Source organism: Rhinoderma darwinii, chromosome 10 (assembly GCF_050947455.1).
Source record: "Rhinoderma darwinii isolate aRhiDar2 chromosome 10, aRhiDar2.hap1, whole genome shotgun sequence".
NCBI lineage: Eukaryota > Metazoa > Chordata > Amphibia > Anura > Rhinodermatidae > Rhinoderma > Rhinoderma darwinii.
The window spans coordinates 6,666,382-6,690,202 of NC_134696.1; the positions used below are offsets into that span (position 1 = coordinate 6,666,382).

A 23,821-nucleotide genomic window follows, 5' to 3' on the forward strand; every position below is an offset into this window, starting at 1 on the left:
GTACTCCCCTCCTCCAGGATGTTTAAAAACATGGGTGAAGTTTAGCAAAACAGGACGGGCTCACTGCCACTCGATAAGTTTACTATCATTTATGCCAGAAATTGGCTTTAATTATATCACAAATATACGCTAGATCCAAGGTGGTGTAGATTTTATTTTCAGCCAATTCTCCTAACTATATTAAGGAATATAACGTATACCGTATAATAACTCCAAATAGTAGTTTTACTTTTAGTTAAAAATTGGGAAAACATACAAAGGTTCTTTATTTATAGTGGAGCAGCATGATGGCGAGCATCTATGTGGAGCATGTATGTTATCATGTTTTTTAGGGATTGATGTGAGGCAGTGGCGTAACTACCATAACGGCTGCTATGGGGTCGCAGCCCTGAGGCCTGCTCATGCCAGGTGGTGCCGCTAGCATCCTCTATGACTGCCACAGTGGTAGCGATGCCACATTCAATAGTATCTTTAGGACGCAGATACTACTGAACACTATGGCGGAGCAGGGAGGTATCTCCCTGCTCTGCCATTTACTAGGCTACAGGCCACGTTCGGCCTGCAACCTATCAGACGCAGGGACAGGATCCCTTCGCAGGTTGGCCTGATAACGTCACTGGATCACAACGGCCTACGCAAGGATCTTGTCGGCGTTGATGCTTTGGAGCAGCTCAGTTCGTTGCAAGAACAGGGCCTAGGTGAGTAAAATGTTTTTGTTTGTTTTATTTGTTTGATGGGCGCTATCTACAAGGGTGTGGTGGGGGGTGCTATCTACTGGGGGCTGTGTGGAGCTATCTACAAGGGTGAGGTGGGGGGTGCTATCTACTGGGGGCTGTGTGGAGCTATCTACAAGGGTGAGGTGGGGGGTGCTATCTACTGGGGGCTGTGTGGAGCTATCTACAAGGGTGAGGTGGGGGGTGCTATCTACTGGGGGCTGTGTGGAGCTATCTACAAGGGTGAGGTGGGGGGTGCTATCTACTGGGGGCTGTGTGGCGCTATCTACAAGGGTGAGGTGGGGGGTGCTATCTACTGGGGGCTGTGTGGCGCTATCTACAAGGGTGAGGTGGGGGGTGCTATCTACTGGGGGCTGTGTGGCGCTATCTACAAGGGTGAGGTGGGGGGTGCTATCTACTGGGGGCTGTGTGGCGCTATCTACATGGGTGAGGTGGGGGGTGCTATCTACAGGGGGCTGTGGCGCTATCTACAAGGGTGAGGTGGGGGGTGCTATCTACAGGGGGCTGTTTGACGCTATCTACAGGGGGGGCTGTATGGCGCTATCTACAGGGGGTGTAGTATGGCGCTATTAACGGGGTGCTGTATGGCGCGATCTACAGGGCGGCTGTATGGCACAATCTACAGGGGGGGCTGTAAGGCACAATATACAGGGGGCACTACAAGGGCATCCAGGGGAGGAGGGGGGCCCAGTCGAAAGTTTGCTATGGGGCCCAAAGTTTCCTAGTTACGCCCCTGATGTGGGAGTTGAGTGTATGTTAGTGATATATAGACAACTGGCGATAATACTAGGTATTTGTTATGTTATGACTAACATGTCAACCCAATGCTGAACCCCCACTGTTTTTGGTTTTAGACTGGGTTCACACGACCTATTTTCAGACGTAAACGAGGCGTATTATGCCTTGTTTTACGTCTGAAAATAGGGCTACAATACGTCGGCAAACATCTGCCCATTCATTTGAATGGGTTTGCCGACGTACTGTGCAGACGACCTGTCATTTACGCGTCGTCGTTTGACAGCTGTCAAACGACGACGCGTAAATGGACTGCCTCGTCAAAGAAGTGCAGGGCACTTATATACATTATATGCAGGACACTTATATACATTATATTAAGGACACTTCTTTGGACGTTTTTGGAGCCGTTTTTTCATAGACTCCAATGAAAACAGCTCCAAAAACGGACGTAGAAAACGCCGCGAAAAACGCGAGTTGCTCAAAAAACGTCTGAAAATCAGGGGCTGTTTTCCCTTGAAAACAGCTCCGTATTTTCAGACGTTTTTGGTCACTACGTGTGCACATACCCTTACTCTGACCCAAGTGACAAAATCCAGTTTCCTTCACATTTCCCTTTTCTAATCTAAGTTAACCTGTCTGATAAGGCTGATTTTGGAGCGTAAACGCCTCGATTTACGCTCCAGAATACAGTTGAAATAAGCCTGCAAACAGTTTCCCATTGATTTCAATGGGAAATACACTGTGCTGTTCACATGAAGCGTATTTTTACGCTGCTGAATTAAAAAAACGCATTGTAAAAAGAAGTTGCATGATCTTTTCTTGAGGCATTTTCGAAGCCGAATTTCCATTGACACTATGAAAAACGCCTCCAAAAAACGCTTCAAATGAAATTAAGCTTCATTTTCAGCTTCAAAAACGCCTTAAAATCAGAGTCTGTTTTCCCTTGAAAACAGCTCCATAATTTTCAGCCACTTCTTCTACGTGTGAACATACCCTAACTCTATGGCTTGTTCCATTTTGTCACACCGTAACGCTCAAACTGAATGTCCGTCGATCAAGCACAAAAAAACACCCTTACTTTGGTCTTTGTGAGTTAAAGACAATTAACATGACTTCATGTCTTTAAAACTATAACATCGTACAATAATGACTTTACACCTCTGGCAAACTTTTGAAATGTCCTATTTTGTTTTTTGAAAAAGAAATCGCTGCCATTAAGGGAATCATAGGGGAAACAAATATAAAGTGATGAGAACACAACACTGTATCCCGAGACTGGAGGTAAGTAGACAAATGAAGATTGCACCTGGCGCTGAGCTCTCTGATACATTGTAACATTAACAAGCGATGGTTCTGTGCACAATTACAATTGTGGCAATCTATTATTAAGTGTTACATGTCACCTCTGCTACAACCACAAATGGCAAAAATTCCTGGGAGATCCACTAGATTAATAGAACGCCCTCTCAGAGGCCATTACTTCAGAGACACATAATGTCACATAATGTCCGGTAACAAATGAACTTCTCATTCCACGCAGGAAGGAACGAAGTCAATGTTTTGTGAGAAATGGGGGGAGGAAGATTCAGCCAGCGGCGGGGATGTTACAGGTGCGGTTTCCAGGAGAGTTTGAGGAATGACCTAGCACTGGCCTTATGTACTTGAAAGGAATTGTATGAATGATGATTGATGTGAAGGGAGATCAGCTGCAATGTTATTGCTCCTCGAATGAAGCATGACTTATATTAGAGGCATGTTTTCCACTTGTATACAGAAGGAGGGAGAGAGTTTCCAGAATTCTACTAGTGCACTAGTATTCTATATATTAACAGAATTATTACTGCTACTCTTATATAATACTTTGATTAATTGTGCAGAACAGATGATGTTACATTTACTTTTGCTCTCAATGGCCTCTATACTGTATAAGTAACCCCTGCAGCTATTATGGAGCCTATGGAAACAGTGGCCCCAGCCCTAGTAATCCGTATCTACCTCGTCAAAATAACTAACATTAGACAGAACTAAGTTGAACTGTCTTATTCTCTCGTACATGAGATTTGGGGGGAGGGGGTGTCACGCTCTGGACTCTTCTGTCTTCTGATGGGGGTCTCCCCCCTTCTCAGTGAGCTCCGCTCATTATTATAATCACGGACGCTGTTATAGAATATCTAGATATTTTTCCGTTTATTTATGGTATTCCGTTTTCTGCTGCTTGAGATGATTAGTAAGTGACCTCTCACCTGCCTCCTACAGAATTATACTCTTGTATCTCTTCTGCCACCATTTGTGATTAAGGCAAGCCTTGTCACGCACAGATTAGGCCATGGTTCAAATACAATATCAGTGGCTTAGACGAGTCTCCTGCCCTCTGCGGGTGAGGGCCTTGCTCCTGAGCAATGCAGCAGTGTGGCTTTGATTTATCAGATGTGTGTGAGACCCTATCACAGGAGAATTGATACTCTGTGCCGCTGATTCATTGACCTGCCTGATAGGAGTCTATGTTTGATGTCGGTGTCAGATAGAAGAGCCTATGATGAGGGGGTCTCCGCTACGGACTGTACATCTTCGTACCCCGCTGCCACTAAGTGCTAATCTGCTATAAACAAAATAAAACACGGATTATTTAAATAAAAGTCCATGCAGGCTTTGCATTTATATCCAAGACATTGATGAGATATTTTGTAGCTAAAGCCAACCATTGCTATATACACCTGTCAGCCCTGACTCAATCATAAACATTCACTTTATTCTATGCAAGATATTTATGTTATTGTAAGGGTATGTTCACACAGGCTGGATACATTGAATAAAAGCACACAGCGTATCTGCTGAACCAAATTGTGGTTCAGTTTTTCAGCCGGAATGTCTGCGGTGGAAATCCTGCACTGAAAATAAAAAATGGATACTTACCGTGGCGACGCCTCCCTCTGACATCATGACACTCTACAGCCCATGGATAAGGTTTCATCCCATGTGACCGCTGCGGCCTGTGATTGGCTGTAGTGGTCACATAGGATGAAACGTCGTCTCAGGGGGCCGGATGAAGAAGCACAAACTTCTGGGTAAGTATAAGATTATTTTTTTATATCTGTGTTGAGTTTTTTGCTGCGGAATCACTGTGATTCTGCTCCAAAAAAACGCAACTGCTGCTAATTGTTGCGGGTTTTACCTCCCCATTGAATTCAATGGGAAAATACTGCAACAAATAAGCAGCGTTTACGCAAATACAATTGCCATATTGCAGATAAAAAAAAAACGCACCCCAGGTCAATATGTGAGCAGTTTTTCCGCTCCTCATTTACACACCGTGAGGATGAGATTATTTAAATCTCATCCACTCTGCCGCTACTGTATTATGCCGCCGATTTATCCGCAACAAATTCCGTTACGGAAAATCTTCAGTATGTACGCTACGTGTGAACTGATCCGTATAGTGGAGGAGACACATCTGTTGGTGGTTAGCTCATGGGGAACGTAGGATCAGTCCGGGAAAAAGACGATGGATCCGTGCTTTTACTGATGTGAGATGTCTGGGGATTGTCATTCTACCCCATATATGTAAGATTGTCAGGATAAATGTCATAGATATCTGCAGGATACACCTACGAAAATATCATGTCCTTAGCTAGCTTTACAGATAATACTTTTGCTGATAACCTAATGCCTATTGTGCCTAGCACACCCTCGTCTGATGACTGTTGTTGAGGGGGAATGAATATCCGACTGGAAGGATTTTTATTTTCTGATCCTTCTATACTATTGAATTAAGTGGTACCAGAAGAATTCCCCCCTGAGTTTACATGCACGTTCAGCCAAGCCAGAAAAGCATGTTAATAACAGAATCAGGGCAAATTATCTGATGTCTATAGTTAATTTCAGGTTAGCGCAAAATCCTGCATTTCATTTTCTTCCTTAACAATCTCAATTTTACTAAAGATTTCAACATCGATATATTATGAATAAGGTTTGAATGAAACCCCTTCCTTTATACAAAATCTTAATAGAACCTGAAATTTAGTTTCCCCCCTTTATTAAGGCTCATTTTTCAGTATTGGTTACAGCTACCAGATAGTCTATTTTAAGGCCCTGTTCACACAGTTTTTTGGCACGGAAAACGAGTCAGAATTGGCGCCAAAAAATGGTTGAAACCGCCTCTCATTGACTTGAAAAAAAAGGTGCCATCTCTGACCTCCCATTGAAGTCAACGTGAGACAGAGAAATAGTTTTTCTCAGTGTTTTTTGCCCGTGGCGCTCAATGTCCGCGGCTGAATAATGCAGCAAAAAAAAAAAGAAAAACTATGCGAAAACCGCGGAGAGAAAGTGCAGGCAGGTCAATATCTGCCTCAAAATTCCTGTGTGAACAGGGCCTAATAGATATTGTGGTTCTGGTTAAGGTGCTTCATTCACATCTGCGTCAGGGCTCCGTTCATGTGTTCGGTCTGACATTTCCGTCAGAACGGAACCCTGACTGAAACAAACGTAAATCATAGGTTCCCATATGCATCACCGTTGATTTCAATGGTGATGGATCCGGTGCAAATGGTTTCCGTTTGTCACAGTTGTGTAAGGGTTCTGTCGTTTTGATGGAAGGAATACCGTAGTCGACTGCGCTACTCATTCCGTCAAAACGAAAATATATGGTTTCCATTTGTTTCAGTCAGTGTTCCTTCTGTTCATGGGTTCCCCTGACGGAAAGCTCCAACGGAACCCATGAACGGAGCCAAGACGCCGATGTGAACGAAGGCTAATAGAGCTAAAAACAGCAAGACTATCAACATTGAAAAAAATAAATGGCAACTAGACATCTCTTTAAATACTGTTCACCCAGACTTTTATCTTGGTTTACTATATTTTTGTTAAGTTTGATATATAATGCATGTATATTTTTGTTATTATTATTTACTTATTCATTTATTTATTTTTCTTCATTTTTTTTTTATTGTCAATGCTATCTATGCAGTGTCCAGAAAAAGCTGAGCGGAGTAGACCGGAGACTAGCGATAAGCGATGTTCACATTGGTCAGACCTTGACTTAACGGACATTTATCCTCGCAATATTCTTCAAATATCTGTACGGAGACAGGTGAGAATATAATAACCAAATGTAAAAGTCTGCTTGGCTGGGTGTCTGCATTTTAATGTATTGTATGTTTCCAATTTTGTGTCATCTCCATGTACTAATATTACATTTGACAGTGTTTTATGCTGGTTTTCTTCACTTTTCACATCCAAGTTTGAAGACTTGATTTCTGGTGGCCGCTTTCTTAAATTTTTCCGAGGTTTCCTGGTTATTTTTGTGTTTGGTGATTTGTTTCTTTTACACCTGGATTGTTGTTCTCTGTTTCGTGTGAAATCTTGTATTTTCCTCTTGTATTAATTCTTCCTTACCCTGTTGTTTCTCCGCTCTGCGCTTTTACATGACTGTGAAAAGTAATGGTGGTGAATGAGGAGGCAAAAGTATAGCCTTATTAACATTCAAATAATGTAGAGTTCTCCACTTCATTGCCAGCTGTGTAATAAGTCTGAGACCTCAATGTGCTCACTGTGAAACGGAATATAGGCATTATGGAGCGCAGTATAGGTTGGTTGCTTTATTACGTGAAAAATCCTGTCCATGTCCCTGTATAAAGCCAGAGGTCGAATTATTCTATTATAGTGTTAAAATGCTATTCAGACGTTTCTTAGTTATCGGCTTCTTTTCCACTATGACTGTCACTGTTATGGAATCATTGGGGCTGTCACTCTAATGGGGGCACATTGGCAGCATTATTGCATTTTGGGGTTGTCACTATTATGTGCGTTGTCACTGTTATGGCGGTGCTGTGGCTGTCATATTTACATGTGCAATATGGCTGGCCTTGTTAGGTTTTGAGGTTTTTAATATTGAGGTGGTTCTGATTGTCTCTGTTAAGTAGCACTGCCATGGTTGTAAGTAATGCTCTGGTTATCACTGTTATGGGCGTGCTGTGGTTATCACTGGAATGGGCGTGCTGTGGTTATCACTGTTATGGGCGTGCTGCGGTTATCCCTGTTATGGGGGCGTGCTGCGGTTATCCCTGTTATGGGGGCGTGCTGCGGTTATCCCTGTTATGGGCGTGCTGCATTTATCCCTGTTATGGGCGTGCTGCGGTTATCCCTGTTATGGGCGTGCTGCGGTTATCCCTGTTATGGGCGTGCTGCGGTTATCACTGTTATGGGCGTGCTGCGGTTATCACTGTTATGGGCGTGCTGCGGTTATCCCTGTTATGGGCGTGCTGCGGTTATCCCTGTTATGGGCGTGCTGCGGTTATCCCTGTTATGGGCGTGCTGCGGTTATCACTGTTATGGGCGTGCTGCGGTTATCACTGTTATGGGGGCGTGCTGCGGTTATCACTGTTATGGGCGTGCTGCGGTTATCACTGTTATGGGCGTGCTGCGGTTATCACTGTTATGGGGGCGTGCTGCGGTTATCCCTGTTATGGGCGTGCTGCGGTTATCACTGTTATGGGCGTGCTGCGGTTATCACTGTTATGGGGGCGTGCTGCGGTTATCACTGTTATGGGGGCGTGCTGCGGTTATCACTGTTATGGGGGCGTGCTGCGGTTATCACTGTTATGGGGGCGTGCTGCGGTTATCACTGTTATGGGGGCGTGCTGCGGTTATCCCTGTTATGGGCGTGCTGCATTTATCACTGTTATGGGCGTGCTGCGGTTATCCCTGTTATGGGCGTGCTGCGGTTATCCCTGTTATGGGCGTGCTGCGGTTATCACTGTTATGGGCGTGCTGCGGTTATCACTGTTATGGGGGCGTGCTGCGGTTATCCCTGTTATGGGCGTGCTGCGGTTATCACTGTTATGGGCGTGCTGCGGTTATCACTGTTATGGGGGCGTGCTGCGGTTATCACTGTTATGGGGGCGTGCTGCGGTTATCACTGTTATGGGGGCGTGCTGCGGTTATCACTGTTATGGGGGCGTGCTGCGGTTATCACTGTTATGGGGGCGTGCTGCGGTTATCCCTGTTATGGGCGTGCTGCATTTATCACTGTTATGGGCGTGCTGCGGTTATCCCTGTTATGGGCGTGCTGCGGTTATCCCTGTTATGGGCGTGCTGCGGTTATCACTGTTATGGGCGTCCCGTGGCTGTCACTGTTATTGGGAAATACCTGGAATTATGGTCGGTGTATTAGGGAGAGTAACCGGTACCACTTTCACATCTTAAGGTCATTTCTTAAAACACATAGATAGGGTATTCTGTACTGTATCATATGGTTTTCTTAAATAGGTCACGTAATAAACTGTAACAAGACCCTATCACCCATAGAGCCTCACTATACAGAACCCTTTATAAAATACCCACAGACTGCATGATAAGTCAGCGCTCCGCATTCATTCTACTGATGAAAATCCAAGTAACAAAATAAAAAATTCATTCCAGACTGCGAAATCGGAAGAGATTCATGGCAGCCATCCCACAAACAGGGAGTGACAGCAGCGAAGACTAAAGCGGTTGTCACATAAGGAGTCCTATCCAGCCCTGGTTTGTGTTGTCACTACCTTTTTATTAAGCAAAGCGCTGGTGTTAAATTGAGATTTGCTTTCCATTTACATACATTAATCCGTAGCATTCTCCCATTAGCCATCTATCACTATTGATTTATGAAAGGGTGGCAGAGCTGTATGAATAGGCTGCGGTGAGGAGGAGGGATGGACACCATGTCCCTGGGCCTCCGCTGGCTGAATTACTCCCACCACTAAAAGCTTTTATCATTGACATTGTATTGTCATATGTCATCACATTTTATCACGGCAATCACTCGAAAATGTACCATGCATTAGAAAAAAATCATCCTATATTTCACAGACCACTGCATTATCACAAGAGCTGCGGAAACACAGATCCATTAAGGCCAAGTTCACATTTGTCAGTGGTGATGTGCCCCAAAATACTGTTACTACTTGCCCCTACACACCCCTCTAGGGGGGACTCGGCTCATGCTTGTGTGAAAAGGTTGTAAAACGTGGACAACTTTCAATCTGCTGAGTTCCCTATAACAACAGACTTTTGATCAGTCCAGCCCAAAGGAAACTTCTGTCGCTTTTAGGGCTCGTGCACACGTAACGGAATTGCTGATTTTCTGCAGCATTTCCGTTAAAACTAGCAGACATTCTGCTGCAGAAAAACCGCACCATTTCCTACGGTTTTTACTGCAAAAATGGTGCGTATTTTGCGGTGTTTTTCTTAATGTTGGGAAATGGTGACATCTCTGAAAAACGCGGCAATTCAGTCACTTTCTTCAGCAGGAATTGACCTCATGCGGTACGAAATATACGCACCGCAGGTCAATTTCTGCACGGAAATTTTTTACGCAGCGTGTGGGTGAGATTTGTTAGGTCTCATCCACTTTGCTGCTACTGTATTGTGCTTCGTATTTTCCGACCGCAACTCCGGACAGAAAATACGCAATTCCGCTACGTGTGGACAAGCCCTTAATCTTAATTATTGACCCAAACTCCCTGTTTTTGTGAAACTAGGTCCTAGAAAGAAAAAGGTGAATGGACAGTAAGACGTTGCGTGTAAATCCATGTGACACAATGTACTGTACCGTAAAATGTAGAGGCAAATGCAAAACTTGGCAAATTGTAGCTGTACACTCAGATATGTCATGTGGGACCCTCGAGCAGCTCCTCTAGGGTAAGGGGTTGTCTAGAAAACGTCACGGCTGCTACTTTGTTCAGGTGAAAAGACACATAACAAAGTACCCGTTGAAGTCCGTGTACAGTCTGGGTCCATCGGAGCAAGTATCTAGATTTGTAGCAGCTTCCCACTGTGGGTAACAGAGTATCCGGACATCTCAAATATGGGACCCCCCACAGCATTTCTGATAATGTACCTCAGTGCTGGACCTGATCCTGTCAGGGATGTGAGGTGAAGAGAAACTAGACCATATATGCCAGTTGCACACGACCGAGTTCCACTCAAGCGGCTTTTCACGGCATCCAAGTAGCAACCAATACTACTATTACTTTAGCGGGTGAATCACGGACCCGACTCTCCGATCCGTGGAATGATAGGACCTGTCCCATCTTTCCACAGGTCACGGATGGGACCCGGCCGGCACACAACGGTTGTGTGCATTAGGCATTACAGTCTGCGTTTTATATTCATTGTTGAATAGAATAGAGAATAGAGGAAATTAGAAATCATTCATTCTATAAATATCATGTCCAGCTCTGGCTTTATGAAGGACATGGGAGAAATGACTCAACTGGAAATATGATTTGAAGACTTGAAAGACCTTTTACTTTGACACTTTTTGAGTCCGCATGATAGAGACACATACTATTAGCTTTAGCTTTATGCGATGTTCATCTATCTCTTGCATGCACTGGTCCAGCTTGTTCTGATAGCTGTTACATCTGACCCTACTATATATATTCTGCTATATATCCTGCTTGGTGGTTTGGTTTTTATTTGCCATCATATAACCTCAACACATCCTTGAAGTTGCTTTACGGTTGTGGTTACACTGTGTTTAGCGGCACTTGGTTCTCTCATACTTTTATCTTTGTTCTCAGTAGGATTCTCCAAGACTCCGGACTTTTTAGGCAACTCAGTTGTCCATAAAGAAACTTTTTATGACAGGCTTTTATGTCCTTCCACTCACAGATTCTTATTCCTGGCGATCTCTCTACGGCTCAACTTTGTGGAATTGGAATAGAAGTGACGTCAATCACTGGATTTATTGTACCATTTAAAATTGCTGCATTGGTTTTCCAGAAACATTACTTTGTTGTCCAGAACACCGGCATTAAAATGTATAAAATGTAAGCTTTACTACCACATGTGCCCAACACCAAACACATCCAATAGATATTGATAGATTCCTTCATGTTTTTTTTTAAATATATATATATGTGTGTGTGTGTATCACCTAAGGATGTGCTGGGTTACACACACACACACACACACACACACACTTTTAACGCATTAAATACGCAGTGGCAAGAAACTTTAACTTGACCATTTCAATGGTTTTTTTTGTGTAATATCTCGCAGCATCAAGTTAACAGAGTCCAGATAAACTTGGCTACATCTCCCAAACTGCTGCTCCCTAGTATTCAGAGTGTTTTCTCCTGTATAATGTAACCTGTTTGCTGGAACTATTTTAAATTTTCATGACTACTTGTTACACGCATTTATAAGAATCCACCTTTATGACTGTGATACGATCAAATACTTTACTTTGGCATGGAAAAGTACAATCCTCCCCACGATGTTAACATGCGACCACATTAGAGAACCGCACTTCATTTAGATGTTTTTTGGTTTTAGGATGGGTTCTTGTGTCAACGCAGACATTTTGTTACAGAACATGTAAAGATGAATGAGGTGTTTATTATATCACGATGTCTTTCTTTATCAGGACGTTGTTGCTGTGATTATAGCGGTCAGAAGGAAATCAGTAAAACCGCGGGTGATCTCCTGAAACTACAGTCGTCCTCAGTGCTATTCGTAATTGTCTCCTCCACGTCTTGTACCGCAGCATCTTATGCTGTAACCTGCCTGAATGCTGCTCTCACCGTCAGGTAATGCATTGCTCGTGTGTGTACTGTAGCCTGGTGTTGTGTGATCTTTGTGATCGAGAGCAGCCTCCTGGTAACGAATATCCATCTTATTGTGACTTGATGCTTCCAACTGGGCTATCTGTATGTTTACGGCAAATTTGATCCATTTGTCCCAATTTACATATACCCAGAATATTTCATGTTGCTGCCCATCACCTTCAAGCCATATGACATGTAATGAGTGCCAGCCAGTTATTAAGGGAGGTTTGCAATAAAACACTGTTTAGATACCTTTACGTTTATTTAGTGATGAGTCCTATCGAATAGCAGCCTAGTAATATAACAGATATTTACAAAGATTAATAGAGTTTGGTTAGTGGACCTCAGTACTAACAACCTGAACTAGCCGAACTGCAGGGTAAAGCATGGTGGAGGGACAGATCGGAAGTCTGACCCTCTAAAGAGACACTAGATAAATGTCAATATAGAACTCAGGATGGATTACTGTGATCGTATCAGACATGATGGGCTTAGATACCAAATCAATGATGGCCTTAGATACCAATTCAGCACACCGAATCACACATAATAGGCTTAGATACCAGCTCAGCACACAGTATCACACATGACTGGTTCAGCAGCTCCCTGTCCCTGGATTTTTTTTTAATCATGTTGGGTAGTTGCAGCCATTAACTAGCCTTGGGGTTCAGACACACCTAGCAGCTGCTGCTGGTATTAGCGCAAGTTGTCATGGCGACATGTCCCTCTGTTGTTCGTGCCGTCCGGCCTTTCTGGGATGACACTGCAGTCTATGATTGGCTGCAGCAGTCACATGGCATGAAACATCATCCTAGGGGGCCGGGCTGGTTGGAGAACAGAAAAAAGCATCGCTGTAACAATGCTGGATTGGTAAGTATAAGCCTTTTTTTTTCCTTCTTTGTTGCGATTCCGCTAAGATCGCAACATTTCCTATGTGTTGCAGGTTTTACCTCCTCATTGAATTCCAGGGGAAAAACCCACAACAGAAAAGCAGCGATTCCAAAGCATAAATTGACAATGATATGGGGGAAGAGAAGAGAAGCACAGAGCGCTCCTCTGCGGTAATGCCGCAGAAACGGGGTGGTCCGTGATAGCAGTAATGTGTATGTGTTGAATACAATCACCTTTTGGAGTTGTGCTAGGTGGTCGGCACAACTCTATCATCAAACGTATGGAGCCTTCATGCTCCGTATATAGGCAGTCTGCTGTCCCTCTGAGTGAACACCGGCGGCTGGAGAATCAGCAGAAGTCGATGTGAAGAAAAGGTTCCAAATGATTTTGAAAAAAATTATCACTCTTAGTAGAAGGCGCTCCTGCGCTTATGTGAAAAGATTGAGCCAAATCCCCAGTCGAGGCAGAGTATCACAGAAGGTAGAAATGTATTTCTTTAAGAAAGACATGTCCAGTAAATCAGCCTATGTCTCAATGTTGGTCCAAGAAGCTACGCGTTTCAAACTCAAACTAAGGTCTTCATCAGGCTTGTCATGAAGCATAAATTGACATACTGCAAATTAAAAAACTGCATCGCAGGTCAATTTATGCACTTTTTTTGGCAATTTTTTTTACGCAGCGTGTGGATGAGATTTGTTCATATATTATCCACTCTACTACTACTGTATTACGCTGCGGATTTTCCTCAATGAAATTGCAGGAAAATCTGTGAACATACCCTTACAATCATTTGAAAACCGCACCGAATCGTGGCTGCTAAGTGTGTCCGTACCTTAATAGTAACTTCTGACAGATAACTATTGGAGACATTGCTCATATCAGTCCGGCTTCGTGTTCTCTAGGTCTGTGTCTCCGCTTACAGCTGTGGTTCTGTGTAAGTAATAAGGGATGTAGCTGCTGGTTCTCGCAGCTCCCCTTTTCCCTGGTGTTTTTACCTCCTTTTGTAAAATAAACCTCATTTGTCACTTAAAGACTTAAAGGTCAACTATTTTTGTGGTGTCCTTGTTACAGTGACATCCAGTGCAGCTAATACCTGATATCTCCTAGGTGCTGAGATGAAATCTTTCCATACAAATACTAGGAGTCAACATGAAAGCAAAAATGCAACTACTGGAGGATTATGTAGATTTATAGCGGTTCATAGACTTCATGTTCTCTGTGGGATATTGCAATGTAGATATTAGGCAGAGAAATACAGAGATAAGCGCTATATAATAAGAATATAAGGAGTTTACCTAGGTACTTTGTTTTTTAGTTAAGCTCCCATTCAAATCCTCTGAAGAATTTGTTAATCTCTTATAGTTGGATTATCTATAAAAAAATATTTTATCGTCCTGGATAAGGTTTTATGTGGATAAAGCTTAATCATTGTATGTTTAATTCAAAGGCTTGCAACTTTTTCATATATTTTGTTTCAATTTCATAACATTTCCAAAATCTCTGCTTGCGATCAGTGACTAGGAACATAGATTACATCCAGAGGCTAAAAACTTGTACAGACATAATACTTCTCGCAGCTGAAGGTTTGTTACAAATGGATCCAGTCTAGGCAATCTTCTGTGGAATTCAAACTCATACATTTTAAAGGGTAACTAAACTTTTAAAAAAAACTTTTGACAAGTTATAAGGACATGACAGAAGTTTTGATCCGTGGGGGTCTGAACACTGAGACCCTCACCGATCGCTAAAACGAAGCGGCAGAAGCGCTCAGGTGAGAGCTGAGCCGCTTAGCTTCTGATCGTCTTCCCCTGCTCCAAGGAAAGCCGATCAGAAACTAGTCGGCACAGCACTCACTAGAGCGCTTCTGCCGCTTCGTTTTAGCGACCGGTGGTGGTCTTAGTGCTTGGACCACCACCGATCAAAACTTCGGACATGTCACTATGACATATTAAAAGTTTTTAAAAAATTTTGTTGCACTGATTTTATAATGGAAGTCAATGACAAACGCTTCCAGATATTCAGGTTTATGTTCGATTCCATCTGAAGATAAGCAAAATGAAAACTTCACAAACTATACTACTGACCTGGAGCACAAACGTGGTGTGAACATTGCCTCATCTGCTTTCTTGTGGTTTTGAAAACGTACTAGAAAGAGGAGTCTATGATCCAACAGTATAAATATAAAATATATAAGTTTTATTGAATACAATGTAAAAAACACTCCTCTAAAAGCAGAGATGATTGCCACAGGATGGAAAAATTGATGCCAGACAGTAAATAAGCTATACAGACTTGGCTACTATGTCACATGTATTAATATTGTCACGATCACAGGGTATGTGGACCCACTGGGCCGCACCGCCGTAGCGGAGAGGCAGCTGGCCTAGTCACAGTCTATGCAAGAGTCTATAGCAGTTCGTAGCACCAGGGTACCTGAAATAGTCCAGACAGTGGCCGAGGCTTCAGCACGGATGGAGGTGGGTGCAGCAATTTGCGCTAGACGTGGCGGATGACACTGGTCGTGGCGGATGACACTGGTCGTGGCGGATGACACTGGTCGTGGCGGATGACACTGGTCGTGGCGGATGACACTGGACGTGGCGGATGACACTGGACGTGGCAGACGACAGCAGGTGCAGTGGGACACAACTCCAACACTAACAGGCTCAGGAACAAGGACGGGATACAGGATGCACGTAGCAGGGCGCGGGAACAGGATAACACTAAGGGACCATTTGCAAGACTGACATGGGAATACTAAAAACGCTCAGGCAATGAGCAAAGGGGCAGGGCCCTTCTTATAGTCCAGGAAATTATGGGTTGATGATGATGATTCCATTTGTGTGCACGCTGGCCTTTTAAGCCCGGGCACGAGCGTGCGCGTGTACCCTTTGGGACACAGCGGACAAGAGAGGAAGTGAGCTTTGGTGTCTCCTGGGAGGTGCAAGCCAGCGTTCACAGATCCATGGCTGCGGCTACCGGGGGTGAGTAAACCCGACGGTCCGCGGCCATGGACGCTACAAATATATACAGCACTTTGCATGAGCCTGGTTGAAACACATTTTAAAAATGAAGGGCGAAATCCCAAAGTTATGAATGGAAAAATCCACTTCTATGATGCAGTGAGGATTGTGGTTGTCCTCCATATTGGTTTTGTTTCTTGTGGTTTTGCCATGTTAGAGGCTCCATTATTTTAGTACACAAGATGTTCCAAGAAATCTTCCAGATGTTGTGGAGTTTTAAAACTGCAATTTTCCATAGAGATCGGTGTGAAAACCATCCCAGAACTGATTCTTTAAAAAATTAATAAAACTCGATCACAATCATTACTGCCCTCCACACAGTATAATGCCCCCCACCTGCCTCCTCTGAGTATAATGCGTCCATAAATGACTTCCACGCAGTATAATTCCTCTAGGGCTGCCCTCACACAGTATAATGCCCCCATAACTACCCTCCACACAGTATTTAGTCCCCCATAGCTGCCCCCACAATGTATAATGCCCCCCACCTGCCTCTACTGAGTATAATGCGTCCATAAATGACTTCCACGCAGTATAATTCCTCTAGGGCTGCCCTCACACAGTATAATGCCCACATAACTACCCTCCACACAGTATTTAGTCCCCCATAGCTGCCCCCACAATGTATAATGCCCCCCACCTGCCTCTACTGAGTATAATGCGTCCATAAATGACTTCCACGCAGTATAATTCCTCTAGGGCTGCCCTCACACCGTATAATGCCCCCATAACTACCCTCCACACAGTATTTAGTCCCCCATAGCTGCCCCCACAATGTATAATGCCCTCCACACAGCCCCAATAGTGCCTGACAAAAATAATAATATACATACTCACCTAACCCGGTTCCAACGACGAGTGGAGGAAATCCCTCTGGTCTGTGCGGCATGGCGCAGACAGGCGCAATGACGTCACTGCCTCACGTCCGGCGATACATAGTGAATGATAGAGCAGGGACCATACAGTCCCCTGCTCTATCATTAGATTCAACTGCATCTGCATCCTCAAGATGCAGATACAGTTTCAGGCCCCATTCACACGACCGTGGAAAAATTACGGACCCGCCCGGTACTATTGGCCGTGGACACCTTTCAGTAGCGCTTCGGAAAGGTGCCCGTGCCGTGGAACCGTACCGGGAAATATGGAGCATGTTCTACTTTTTGGATTTTGCAGGCCGTGCTCCCATACTTTGTATGGGCGCACGGCACGAAAATGCGGCGGGTGGCCAGCCGTGCCCGCAATTGCGGACTGTGATAACGGGCACGGCCATGTGCATGAGGCCTCAACCGGGGAAATTAACTGAAACTTCCAAGATGACGTCAATTAATTGCGAGTTTCGGTTTCAGGTTATTTTGTTTTTTTGTATTAATTGCCCAGCCCTACTTTTGGCGGTACTAAACATTCATCTTGAGGTCCATAGATTAGACAATTTGCAGTCAAAGATGCCTTGACCTAATTTAGAGGCATGTTCTAATTGAGTTGCGGTTTTGCGATAAGACAGAGTGGTTATTTTAATATATTCAATAAACGACATTATTTGCCGCAATTCACAGCGTACTAGGCACACTTTTTTTCGGTAGACCACCGTATGACTGCAATCCCATTAGGTTTGACACAACCCTTTTGATTTTTTTAGCTACACCCATATGATGTATGTTTTTTTTGTTGTAAATGTTTACCAGATTAAAAACGGCGCACATCTTTCGTAAATATGGTGCATCTCACCATTTTCTAAATCGCGCTAGGTCATTTTTCTTGCACGTCAGGTTGGATACATGTGTCCTTACCTCTGTGTTATAACCGTCACATTAGAATTGATTGCACAACTCTATCGTATCCAATACACTTGTAACGGAGTACAGTTCTGAAAATGAGACTCTAGAGAACCAAAAGCTCATTCCAGTATGTGTCCGAGTGAAACGTCCGCTGGGCACTAGATGCCTGCTAGAAAAGCAGCGATGATAGTAAACAAGAAACAGGAGGAAGATAAGATTTCATAATTAAAGCAGCCAAGAGAAAAGTTAATTACAAACACAGAACAGTGAGGGGTTCAGATCTCATCCTGAACCTTAACCCATTTCTCCACCATTGTGCACTGATGGAAGGATCCACAAAGCGTCTCTGACAGCAGCTCTGAGGGTTTTGGGAAGCGTAATTAATTAGTGATATCAATTCTGGCACTGTATACAGTCATTTAAGCTATCACTGTGCAGTCTGTGACATTACCAATTAACGTCAGACGTCCTTTTTTTTTTTTTAGTAACCCTTTTCTTACAGGTGTATGTTACTGTGGTGAATGAGGCTGAGCATTTACTGTGCTTTTCATATGGGAACTGAACATGTATTATTGTATGTGGAAATGTCGGCTTATAAATAGAAAGATAAACCGTATAGATGCTTATGTAGCAGGGCTGAGTTTTAGCGTAGAAGGTCTGAGTTTGTCATCTCACACAACTTATCATGATTCCATGATGTTTGGGTTGAAACATCTGCTTGCTACTGTATGCTGCTTTTATAGCTCCCAAAGACCTGAATGGAGAGTCTTCAAAAACACGATACATGAGTCCCAGAGATGGGATCTGCACCTATTAATCCCTCTGCAAGCACCATGATATATGCAAACGTTACATACATTAATTCTTTTAAGTTGCAGTACTGCTATATTTACTATACTTAAAAATGTAAGGTTCTTTTCACATACTTTGATCAAATTGTACGCTAAAAACTATATTATACTCCAGAGCTGCACTCACTATTCTGCTGGTGGTGTCACTGTGTACATACATTACATTACTTATCCTATACTGATCCTGAGTTATATCCTGTATTATACTCCAGAGCTGCACTCACTATTCTGCTGGTGGAGTCACTGTGTACATACATTACATTACTTATCCTATACTGATCCAGAGTTACATCCTGTATTATACTCCAGAGCTGCACTCTCTATTCTGCTGGTGGTGTCACTGTGTACATGTATTACTTAAGGGGGTTTTACACAGGATGATTATCAGGCAGACCAGCGTTCGTATAACCCTCGTTGTCGATAATTGCTCTGTTTAATAAGAGCAGCGATCAGCAGTTGAACGAGCAAACGCTCGATCATCTGCTGATCGTATCGTTTTAAAAAACCGTGTCTCGTTGATCGTCGCTTGCTGTATCGGCCTGTTTAAAAGGGCCTTTATCCTGTGCTGATTCTGAGTTACATCCTATATTATACTCCAGAGCTGCACTCACTATTCTGCTGGTGGAGTCACTGTGCCCATACATGACATTACTTATCCTGTACTGATCCTGAGTTATATCCTGTATTATACTCCAGATCTGCACTCACTATTCTGCTGGTGGAGTCACTGTGTACATACATTACATTACTTATCCTGTACTGATCCTGAGTTACATCCTGTATTATACTCCAGAGCTGCACTCACTATTCTGCTGGTGGAGTCACTATGTACATACATTACATTACTTATCCTGTACTGATCCAAAGTTATATCCTGTATTATACTCCAGAGCTGCACTCACTATTCTGCTGGTGGAGTCACTGTGTACATACATTACATTACTCATCCTGAGTTACATCCTGTATTATACTCCAGAGCTGCACTCACTATTCTGTTGGTGGAGTCACTGTGTACATACATTACATTACTTATCCTGTACTGATCCTGAGTTACATCCTGTATTATACTCCAGAGCTGCACTCACTATTCTGCTGGTGGAGTCACTATGTACATACATTACATTACTTATCCTGTACTGATCCAAAGTTATATCCTGTATTATACTCCAGAGCTGCACTCACTATTCTGCTGGTGGAGTCACTGTGTACATACATTACATTACTCATCCTGAGTTACATCCTGTATTATACTCCAGAGCTGCACTCACTATTCTGTTGGTGGAGTCACTGTGCACATACATGACATTACCGCTCACCCTTAAATTGTTGGATTGTTGATCTGATACTTTGTATAATCCTATACCTCAATGTATCATTCTGAGGCGGGTAAACACTAATATATAGCACTTGCTCCAAATTCTCATACATTTCCCAACCATTTATAAAACTGGTGCACATCTAATAAAAGTGCCCCTATTATACTTATACCTAAAGTATTTTCCATTCTTTTAAAGAAACCCTGTAGAAAAGGCCGGTTGTGTAGAGTTCAATAATTTAGATGCTGTGGGGCTGATGTCCTCTGGGATGATTTCAAGGTAAAATGATCTTGTGGTTTTCTCTTTCATGTCGTGAGATCCAGTTTACAAGTGTTTATCTGAGGGTTTTAGTTTCACCTTATTCCATTCAACAAAGGAGAGCGACACCTGAAGTCACGTACTGCAGCATCCTCTTCTCCTTATTTTATTTGTTGCAATTCTGTCCGTCTTTGAATACTGGTTGGAGTTTCATCATTTATTTTTCTTTCACTGTCAATATGATTCTTGATGGAAGGAGACAAGTGCATTTTTTCCTACTGTTCCTTCTTCCTTATGGTGAGTTTTGTTATATTTAGTTTCAAGTTTGAGAATTGAAGTGACTATGCAAGGCTTAGAGCTCAAAATATATTGTGTTACTTAACCTGTACTGATCCTGAGTTACAGCCTGTATAATAGTCTAGAGCAGCATTCACAAATCTGGTCATCATTGGAATCAGTCGTCAGTTTGTCATAAGACACTTTATTAACCGCTTCTATAATGCAATGGGACAGTTAGTGTGGATTACTGTATTACGCCTGGTGTAAAGATGACGCTTCCCAGATAGCAAATCACCAAAACAAGCCCAGTACAGACACTGAACAAGCAGAGAATTCTGGAAGATTTCAGCACTGACGACTTCAGAATTATGATTGCAGCTCTTGGCTATAACAACGACTGTAACTCTAGATCAGTATGAGATAAAGTACATTTTATGTGGATGTGTTCTTCATGTAAACTCTTAACCCCTTCCTGACATTTGACGTATCCATACGCCAAAGTCTGGTAGGGGAAGTATGGAGCGGGCTCACGGAGTGAACCCGCTCCATACGATGCCGGTGTCGGCTGTTTGTTACATCCGACACTTCAGCGTAACTAGCGGCATCGCGCTCGAGCGCGATCCCGCTCGTTTAACTCCGTTAAATACTGCGGTCAATAGCGACCGCAGCATTTAAATCATTAGAAAGAGGGGGGCGACCCCCTCTAACAGCTCATCGCGCCCCCCGCAACGCAATCACGGGGGGGGGCGATGGTTGCTATGGCTGCCTGGGGGCCTAATGAAGGCCCCCAGGTCCACCATCTTTGTGCACCTATTAAGCCCTGCTTCTGGCAGTGCTTAATAGTTGCCTGTCAGAATAGTTGCCTGGGATAATGGACAGCAAGATTGGAGGTTTTCTTCAGTGCACAGTTTGCCATATGTATGCACGACTGGAGCCGGAGTTCCAGGGTGAATATCTCTGTGGCAGATGTGAGCATATTGTTCACCTGGAAGCTCGTATTAGAGATCTGGAGGAGCAGAATGCAACACTGAGGAGGATAGACAATTTTGAACGGAGCTTGCTGCTCACAGAGCATGCAGTTAGTGGGTTACAACTGGAGGGTGAAGACATGGGTGAGCAGGATCAGGTAAGTAGCTGGGTTAATGTAGTTAGGGGCAGTAGAAAGGGGTCAAAGACAAGGAAGGCCGATCCGGTTTCTGACATTCCAGGCAAAATTGCCAAGTTGGGTGATGATGCGAGGGTGTCAGTCTCAGAAATGGCAGCCCTAGTGGATACTGATCTCCCTAATTGCCGGGAGAACAGCCCAGCTAGTAGTCGGCGGGATGGTAATGCAGGTAAGCCAAGACAATTGATAGTCGTAGGGGATTCTATCATCAGGAAGACGGATAGAATTATTTGTCGCCAAGACCACCTCAACCGAATGGTTTGCTGTCTCCCTGGTGCCAGGGTTCAGCATGTGGTGGAACGGGTGGACAAATTGCTGGGAGGGGCTGGTGATGATCCAGCTGTCGTGGTCCATGTCGGTACCAACGACAGAATAAATGGTAGGTGGAGGAGCCTTAAGAATAATTTTAAAGAACTAGGCTACAAGCTGAAGGGAAGGACCTCCAAGGTTGTATTCTCAGGAATACTGCCTGTGCCATGCGCATCACAGGAAAGACAGCGGGAGCTTAGGGAGTTAAATGCATGGCTGAAGTCTTGGTGTAGAGGAGAAGGATTTGGGTTCCTAGAGCACTGGGCTGACTTTTCATTGGGGTACAAACTGTATTCTGCAGATGATTTGCACCTAAATGGAAGGGGGTCCGCTGTGCTGGGGGAGAGAATTCTAGCTGGGGTGGCGGAGTATTTAAACTAGGGCTGAGGAGGGAGGTCAATGTAGAAAAAAAAGGGGTAGCCAGGTTAGAGAGGGGTCAGACTATATTGGTGGGGGGAGAAACAGAATGTGGGGAGAGGACTAGACAACAAGATAAGGAGATCCTTTCGTTACAAAACATCAGTGTAAATAAAAAGGAACGATTAATGTCAAATCACATTTCTGATAATAAAAGTGAAAAACTGACAGGCAAGTTAAAGTGTATGTTCACAAATGGCAGAAGTCTAGCAAGCAAAATGGGGGAGCTGGAGGCCTTGATACTGGAAGAAAATATAGATATAGTTGGTGTTGCTGAAACATGGCTGGACTCTTCACATGACTGGGCTGTAAATCTACAGGGTTTTACACTTTTTCGTAAAGACAGGACAAATAGGAAAGGTGGTGGTGTATGTCTGTATGTGAGAAGTGATATGAAGGCGAGTGTGAAAGAGACAATAGTGGGTGAAGACTGTGAGGAGGTTGAAACCTTGTGGGTGGAACTAGAAAGGGAGGTAAACACTGAAAAAATTACTTTTGGTGTAATCTATAGACCCCCCAATATAACTGAGGAGATGGAAGGTCAGATATATAAACAGATGGAGCGGGCTGCACAGGCGGGTACTGTAGTGATAATGGGAGATTTTAATTTCCGGGATATTAATTGGTGTCATGGTTCGGCTTCAACTGCAAAGGGGAAACATTTCCTCAACCTGTTGCAGGAAAATTTTATGGGCCAGTTTGTGGAAGACCCGACTAGAGGTGAAGCTCTGTTGGATCTGGTCATTTCTAATAATGCAGATCTTGTTGGGAATGTCAATGTTCGTGAAAACCTCGGTAACAGTGATCACAATATAGTTACATTTTACCTATACTGTAAAAAACAAACGCAGGCTGGGAGGGCAAAAACATTTAATTTTAAGAAAGCCAATTTCCCCAGGATGAGGGCGGCAATTCAGGATATAGACTGGGAAGAACTAATGTCAAATAATGGAACAAATGATAAATGGGAGATTTTCAAATCTACTTTGGGTAATTATAGTGCAAAATGTATTCCTACAGGTAATAAGTATAAACGACTCAAATTAAACCCCACATGGCTTACACCTTCTGTGAAAGGGGCAATACATGACAAAAAAAGGGCATTTAAAAAATACAAATCTGAAAGTACAGCTGTAGCCTTTGTAAAATATAAAGAGCTTAATAAAATCTGTAAAAATGTAATAAAATTAGCAAAAATACAAAATGAAAGGCAGGTGGCCAAGGATAGTAAAACAAATCCTAAAAAATTCTTCAAGCATATAAATGCAAAAAAGCCAAGGTCTGAACATGTAGGACCCTTAGATAGTGGTAATGGGGAGTTGATCACAGGGGATCAAGAGAAGGCAGAGTTACTAAATGGGTTCTTTAGCTCTGTATATACAACAGAAGAAGGAGCAGCTGATGTAGCCGGTGCCAGTGCTGTTAATATATCAGTTGATCTACTGAATTGGATGAATGTAGAGATGGTCCAAGCTAAAT

At 43.4% G+C, this 23,821-nt stretch overlaps 1 protein-coding gene across 4 annotated transcripts in view; it reads left to right on the forward strand.

Moving 5' to 3' along the window:
• Positions 1-6,392: 6,392 nt before the first annotated feature.
• LOC142661742 (uncharacterized) overlaps positions 6,393-23,821 on the forward strand; it is a 191,053-nt gene continuing 173,624 nt past the window's right edge. For 2 of the 4 annotated variants that reach the window (XM_075839262.1, XM_075839263.1), the window contains exons 1-3: positions 6,398-6,558; positions 11,121-11,278; positions 11,878-12,040. In XM_075839262.1, coding sequence (XP_075695377.1) covers positions 12,022-12,040 — 19 coding nt within the window. In that variant the 5' untranslated portion in view covers positions 6,398-6,558; positions 11,121-11,278; positions 11,878-12,021. Of the gene's footprint in view, positions 6,559-11,120; positions 11,279-11,877; positions 12,041-23,821 lie in introns of all 4 variants that reach the window. The other 2 variants (XM_075839265.1, XM_075839264.1) reach the window with 2 other exon arrangements.